Below are 8,225 nucleotides of genomic sequence, written 5' to 3'. Positions count from 1 at the left end.
CAGTTTGGAGGAGAGAATACTAGTTCCCAAATATCTTGAAAATCAATCTAGTTTCATTTATTCTCAGGGGGGAATAAATTTTATTTCATAAATATACATATAAATACACATATATGCCTAGTTAATGAGTATAATGTTAGAATATTTACTTATGGAAGGATGCAGGTAAGAGGAACCTCACCTTCCACCATCATAAAAGGGTTTAATTCTAGGCCCTTACAGGTGATGTGATGAGCTGCCTTGTGCCTTGTATGCATTGTGTTCTAACCTAAATCTAGCTTTCTTGTTAGTGTTGTGTGCTTCCAGCATGCATGCTTTGTGCATTGTCCTGTGTTCTTTGTGGGAGCCTAATATTTGTACTGCTTCATGTTTGGGAGTGTGTGGTTATTTGTCCTGTCATTTTGTCTTTTATTTTCAGTAAAACATGAGTTACACAACACCTAGCTGTGGTAATATCCATATTTACACGCTCCAGTTCACACACACACACATACACTCACACACCCAGCCACCCTTGCCACCACAGAGAACACACACACACACACACACACACACACACACACACACACACACACACACACACACACACACACATGTACAGTACATATATATATGTATTGTCACCTCTCCCTTCATTACATGTGCAATAAATTAATGACATTTGCAATATCATCATAAATTTGCAGTAAATTTAAGTATACACAATTTTCTGCTATTGTATAAGGCCTTCTCATTGTGCCATCAAAACAGACTATATTTCAGCATACAATCAACTTCCCTTATACAGACTGATACACTTTGATTAAATTTTGTCATGCACAATGTTTGTGCTTGCATCAGAACAGCCATGTGGCACAAGGACCCAAAAATGAAATCCATAATCTTTACATTTTGTTGCTTCACCATTAGATTTTTTCCTCTCTCTTTCTCTCTCTCTATACAGAGACATTCCTAGCCACTATGCCTCTGCCTTGATACATTTTTCTCCTCGCAGAATCTTTATAAAACATTTTTTTTTCTTTTTTTTTCCCCCCAATGTTTCTGTGTGGCCCTTCGTCTGTCATCCCTCTTGCATTGTGATGGAGCAGCAGTGGGATGCCAAAACAACTCTGAGTGCCCTGCCAGCCAGGCCTGTATCAATGAAAAGTGTAAAAACCCTTGCATGGTACGCAATCCATGTAGTGCCAAGCAGGATTGCAAGGTGGAGAATCAGAGGGCTACCTGCATCACTGGTAAGTGCCTTACTTAGTACCCTTCTAGTACCTAGGTTTTTGTAACACCTGAGTGACCCATTCATGGTTCATATTATAATTGTCTTTGAAATTACTTTTCTTATTATTTTTATCCTTTCCGATCACTCATGTCAAGTTTGTTGTTTTCTGTGTGTTTTCTGTATATAATATTGGATTCGTATTTTTCACCACCAATCCTTTTCATTTTATTAATTCATTTGAGGAGTCATCCAGAGGGCACCATGCCTTTGTGTCTTGTAGTTCATTGTATTACACTGTTAGGAGATATTCACTCAGCCTATATTTTAGTAACATGATTTTTCCTTCCCTTTTCCCTTTGTCCCCACCTTCTGTTCATCATTTCTTTTGCACTGCCACTACAGTTGGGTGTCGTATAAACACTGACTGTCCCAGTGACTATGCCTGCTACAACAAGGAATGCCTCTCTCCATGCAAAGTGAGGAACCCATGCAAACCATCTGAACGATGTGAAATGCGTGATCACATTCCTTTCTGCATCTCAGGTTTGTTTCTCTTTATCCATATGTCACCATACTCTCTCTCTCTCTCTCTCTCTCTCTCTCTCTCTCTCTCTCTCTCTCTCTCTCTCTCTCTCTCTCTCTCTCTCTCTCTCTCTCTCTCTCTCTCTCTCTCTCTCTCTCTCTCTCTCTCGTCTTTCTTCTATTTTTATTCTGCCTGACTCTCCATAGATGCCCCTCCATTCCCTATGTTAATCAAACAACTAATGCCCATCTTTTAATGAAATGATAATTTTAATAAGTAAAGGTGAGTTTCATAGTACAAAGAAATAAAAGCACCAAGATGTCTTATTATTATGTTGCTTCCTTTTCTGAGTATATTCTTGAAGCTTGCATTTATTAATCATGCACATTATGTTTTGCCCATTTGTTGTCTGCATTACCTCTTCTCTTCAGTTATCCTCCTTAAAATTCCCTTTTGCCTCTCTTCCTTGCTTTCTTTATGCAGTAAACTATTCTATCAGCTCTCTCTCAGCTTTGTGTGCTAATGCCCTAGTACATCATGTGTGGCAACTTACAACTGTTAAGAGTTCATCATTGCCTCCTGTGCTGCTGCGTATCATGGCTGCCATAATTGTATTAATGATTTTAGAATAATAATGATGATAATAATAGTAATAATAATAATAATAATAATAATAATATTAATAATAATAATAATAATAATAATAATAATCATAATCATAATAATAGTGATAATAATAGTAATGATAACTATCAATAATGATCATAATAATAATAACAACAATAATAACAATACTGGTATTTTGACATTTGAGACAATTCACTCAGACAAATATAGACAGAGGTTAGATATCTCAACATGACAGCATTTTCCTCACATGTAATCTGCTCCAGACTGAGGTTCCTCAGAGACATTCCAGTCACACCTACCTTGAACAAACACACGACAACCCTCAGTGATATAAAACTATACAAAAATTCACCATGCAGTATACAACACTCACTTGTACAAACTATACACAACCTCACCTTAGGTGTGTTTATCCTCATGAGCTCAGACATGCAAACTACATGAATTCTTTCTACATACAAACCTATACACTACTTCACCACTGTCAGAAGTCCCATAGCATCAGCCTTGTACTTAAGACTGGTCAAAAGCTCACATTCAGACCAAGGTGTGCCATGCAATGGGCTTAGGCTTTCTGACACACACACAGACACTGAGTGTAGCAGCAACAGTGACTGCCAGCAAGATGAAGCCTGCTTCTCTGGTCACTGCAAAAATCCTTGCATCATGACGGACGCTTGTGGGCTCAATGCAGACTGTAGGGCCATCAACCATGTCCCTCAGTGCTCGTGTCCCCCAAGCTACTCTGGCAATCCCACCATCAGGTGTTCTTCCATCACACCATCAGGTAAATATCAATCACTTGACCACGTTGGACAGTATGACGCGACTCATTATGACTTTCAATTTACTGCCTGTGCTACCAGGAGATCCTATGTTTTAAGACAGTCTTATTTCTGCTTGACTCATTTGCATGTCTTACATTTTCCATTAATATCATAGTGGTTGGTTTGCCCATACAAATGAGCCATGAGTGTGGTGCAGAGGATGCTATACAGGGTTAGTAAATAAGGCTTATACAGCTTTAGCTAAGGCTTCAACACTCAATTCACTGATCTGAATGTTGGAATAAAGAATTTGTGCTGGTGGATGCTCATAACAAACCATTTTAAAGATTTTATGTTTGGTATTTACCACCATTACATACAATACCACAGCATTTAATTATGTTTGATGTCCTCTCACAGCTTGTGTCTGCAGTGATAGTGATGACTGCCCATCTGGTCTAGTTTGTGATGGATGCACCTGCAAGCCATGTAAGTATCATTGTTGTGCTTGTGTACATCTACTTGTGGACACAATTCTTTGAAGTTTTGTATGTATTAGTGTCATGAGAAATAAACACTAACCTCTGCAAAATATAGCAGGAATATGGATGGTTATTGCATTTTTTATCAATGGCTTCATCACTTTCAGCAGCTTTTCTGCATCTAGAACTTTTTACTTTTTAATTATTTTCAGTTCTGAATTTTTATAAGCCAGTAGTGATGGTAAATATTTTTCAGTGGCATTTATTTAAGCTTTCTTTTCAAATGCAGTTGCTGATTATTCTGAGCAAGATTGTTGAGCCATAGATGTATTCCCCAAACATTTTTCTTACATAGCTGCTGCCTTTGTTGCTAGTTATTGGTATTTGTGTCACTCATTCACTCAATAACTTTTATTTTGCCTCCATAACATCTTTGGTGGTGTGGCCTATCCCTCTCCCTCACTCATTGTACGTAAATCATTGATGTGACATTGATTAGAATATGTACCATATGCAGCAGAATCTCTTTTAATCATACCCTAAATACTTGAAGACTTCACTGAACAGAATTGCCATGAGAATTAGAATATCAAAATACCAAAGATGGCAAAAATCCAAAATACAGGTGTCCCAATGATATGAGAAGTTAGTTTCCACTTGAATTGCTTGTACATATTGCAAATTCTTGTATAAAAAAAACACATAACTATTGGCAAAAAAGGGGGTTAGATTCTGTGACCCTTGTCAAAGGTAAGTTTTCAAGCTAAAATGTACAATACCAAACTCAACAAATGTCTGTATTAGAGAATTGTCAATAAAACAACTTGAAAGAGAAAAACAACATACAAAGAGCATTTCATATTAATCAAACATATAAAATGTGCTTAACACTCACCATCCCATAGCTAATGCGTCAAGGAGGGTAACTCACAATTCTTATGCCTCTTAACTATTTCTACCCTCTTTGCAAGTGTTATTGCTACTCTAGCTTGCTTAGCCTTACTGTTAGAATTTTCACTGAAACTCATTGGCCACTTGGGAGGCATAGTTAGCACTTGAGAGGCAAAATAAGGCACAATTTATACACCATGTGGTCAGTCACACACACACCATACCAAAGACAGTGAATGAAAGAACACACTGGCAGTAACTATTTAGCACATCCAGGCACCAATCATTCACATAAACCACTGTACACTGTACTTGTAATGTATTGTAAATATGTTTGCAAGCAAAATGATGATAGAGTGCAAATATAATAACAATCAGTAAGGCCATAAAAGTGGGAGAGGCACCAAGTTCAGGACTGATGGGACTTGGGAGAATGTATGGTAGGGATAGAGGAGGGATGCACAGTTCTCTTCCAGCACTCACAAACTTGTTCCTACATATCTGAATCATCGTACATCACCATACAATTCCAACATGTTAGCAGGAGGATGCAGGGAGGCGTGCATTTTGAACTTTGTAATTTTACTTGCCTCAGACTGAAGCTTATATCATCAGATTTTTGTGCTTGTGTAAAGAGATTTTACACATCTTGTATCATTGGTTTCTCATATAACAGATGCTCATATAACAGGACCTCCCTGTACTTAATGGTATGTGTAAATTGCCAGTCTGATGGTTCATCTCTAGCAAAGATTGCCACACACACACGCTCATGATTACGGTGTTCTCAGCTACATTCAATTTCTTTCTGAACCACTTATCTCTTTGAAGCAGTGCCTGAAGCACACATGATATTCAACATATTTGCTGAATTGCAAGACTTTTCCCATACGATGCACAGCAATGAGTTTGTTAAGTCATTGTGGGCCAAGTATACTATGCAATCCGCAATGGATATGAAACCTCTTTTGATCTTTTGGAGTCCCCTTAGTTTTGTTTAGCCATTATCTCATCAGCAGCTGATGTAAAGCTTTGAGACCTTATTTGAGCAGTAGCATGGATTCAGGCTTGCTAACCACTAGTATGTAACTGAGTTCAAGTTTTCATAACATTTCACAAGTTACATTCCATATTCAAATAAAACTGTGACATTACTTTTGTCTTTGTACACTATTTTTTTCCCTGTCAAATGCTACAGTATGCATCTATACATGTGTGGATCCATTCTCATTTTCCTTGGCATGTGTGATCCACAGTATCCACGGAAGGCATCACGTGCAGCCCTCCATGCCGCAAGGGTGAGCTGTGTGACCCAGAGCTGCTCGTTTGTCGCCCAGGTAAGAAACTACCCTCATCAAAACAGAGGTCTACTGCTCTGTAATTCCTGTCAAGGGTTTCTTTAGTTACTTATTTGGCAACTTAATGTCTTGATCTCTGCTACTTCAAGCAAGTTACCACCTAGTTCTATGGTGGCCAGGCTGTGAGGGTCATACCACTTCTGAGGAAGCCTAAGAAGTTGGTTGACATTCTTCACTCTCAGCCATTCAGGTTCTGATGGTTCTTGTTTTTTTGGTTGTAGAGGTCAGGAATTTGCCTGTAGCATTGGTTCCCTCCTTTCCATCTGCCTGTTTAGCATGTGCTCGGCCTGCTGGTTATTACAACTAATAAATTTAACCATAGACTTTGCCTCAAAATGGGGCTTCCGCCTGGCTGCCACCTGGCATCTTGGCAAAGAAGATGCTTCTCTTTATGTAAATATTAATAAAGTAGGTTAAGGTGATGCCCTGGTCGACAAGAATGTTCCTTAGGATGAGGACCGCCATCTTGCCCAATGGAAAGAACACGAAGCTACAGAGAAGCTTGTGCTGCCGCATTAACACCATACAGCCTGCGCTTGTGAGTCTGTAGCATATATATATATATATATATATATGGCTGTGATGCCATGCACTTCCCCCTCCTTTGAGACCCTGCGGACATCTCACTTCCATCCCACTAGTAGTCAAACAAAGAGTAATGGAAAATCACTTTAATGACAATATGAGTGATATCGCAGTCACATTTTTGTAACCTTATTTCTTTCATCTACCACTGGGAAGGGAGGTGACATGTTCTGTGTTTAGGAGATAATTGCATGCTGTCATCTGTAGCTTAATGAGTGGCTGTAGCCACCTAAGCCTCTTGTGGTCTTCTTGTTTATTGCTCCAAATGCCAATCTTCTCTCACCTCTTCCCATCTTTGAGTTCTTAAATCCATTTGCTGTTCTCCTTTCAGTTTATCTCTGTATCACCATCACCTTTATCTACATGAAATTTCCTTTTTCAACTTTTCATTGTACTTGAACTACCTCACTATTATGTTCCTTAGTCCCTTTTCTCTATGCAGTCTTTTACTTTGCTATCAGCTGTATTTATAAATATACTTCTACCTGTTGCTTCCATTGTTAAGAAGTCAGCCTGCAAGCTGTTTTTGTAATAAAATAAGCCAAGGCATGGCTGTGTATGCCTGTGAAATATTTAAATAATTTGCTGCACCACCATAAACATTCAATTACATTGTGTGTGTTTGTGTGGCTTGTATGAGCTATTCTTCTGTATGCCTTGTGGTTTTGTATAGTTCCCTCAAGGCAAATTTTCTCTTCTCTTTTCCTTTAAGCATGATGTATTTGTATGTAAATTGTTTGTGCCATGTTACCATTGATGTCAGCGCGAGTATTATCGATGTAAATGCTTTTGTCACTCCTCGACATTTGGCAAGGAGTGCAGCGATAAATGTCCGTGTTTGCATGTCTGTGTGTACATGTGTGTGGCTGTGACACAAGCAGCTTGTGTACAGTTTTGGCAGCATGAGAGTAGCACATCTGCCCTCGCAATTAGGTTGACTGTCACATCATGTAAATTGTGTACTAATTTTGTCACATATGTTGCGTGACCGCCACTGCTCTACCTTCCCCATTGCCGGCCCTGCAGCTCGGGCACAGTGCCGTGTAGCTGCTAACATGGTCTTCATGTGCTCCGTATGCTCACCTAACACTCAACAGTAGTATTTGCCTTGTGTTATAAATCCACTCCACTTTAACACAACTAATGCCACTTTCCCGTACATACAACCTTCACTAACCAGTATATTCACTATAATCTCATACATTTTGCAGTAATAATCATTACCAAAAATTGCAGTATTATCAACAATAAATCATCATATTTAACATCAGTCACATAAAACAGCTCAGTTCATGACATCTAATTTAAGATAGTTAAAGGGAATGGGCTGCAAGATATATTTAACATAGTTTAACACCAGCATTAAAGGGACAGACAAAGTATAGTTAGTGACAGACTGACAGTCACCTCTGTGAACCCTCCACCTCCCACTTCATGTAATTCCCCACATGTCCCTCCCTCCTGATGGACATGTGGCCAATCCATACCTTGTCATAAAATGTATCCAAGTCCTCCCATTCCCTGACAATTAGCTCTTTTCTCCCTCTTCTTCCTCCTCCTTGCAGCCCCCTACCCCTCCCTCCCTTTTGATGGATTTTTTCTGTACCCCCATTATAAAACTCCACCCAATTCACGATGTATTGTAGATTTCAAAAGCAAATTCATGCATAAAAAAATTAAATCCTTTGAAGGAGTTACACAATTGCACCAAGGTTTTTATCATGTTTACATCTTGTGACCAAAGTAATTAACTTGTCATTACCAGGCTTGTTCATA

At 38.8% G+C, this 8,225-nt stretch overlaps 1 protein-coding gene across 1 annotated transcript in view; it reads left to right on the top strand.

The window, feature by feature from the left end:
• Positions 1-8,225, top strand: part of LOC135104137 (uncharacterized) — a 234,452-nt gene that overhangs the window by 128,395 nt on the left and 97,832 nt on the right. Inside the window, exons 32-36 of the mRNA XM_064011167.1 lie at positions 1,089-1,232; positions 1,616-1,756; positions 2,956-3,153; positions 3,554-3,622; positions 5,763-5,843. Of these exons, the coding sequence (XP_063867237.1) occupies positions 1,089-1,232; positions 1,616-1,756; positions 2,956-3,153; positions 3,554-3,622; positions 5,763-5,843 (633 nt within the window). The remainder of the gene's footprint in view (positions 1-1,088; positions 1,233-1,615; positions 1,757-2,955; positions 3,154-3,553; positions 3,623-5,762; positions 5,844-8,225) is intronic.

Source organism: Scylla paramamosain, chromosome 10, assembly GCF_035594125.1.
Source record: "Scylla paramamosain isolate STU-SP2022 chromosome 10, ASM3559412v1, whole genome shotgun sequence".
Taxonomy (NCBI): domain Eukaryota; kingdom Metazoa; phylum Arthropoda; class Malacostraca; order Decapoda; family Portunidae; genus Scylla; species Scylla paramamosain.
Note: the sequence above shows the minus strand (reverse complement) of the source record. Positions and strands in the feature narration are given on the sequence as shown.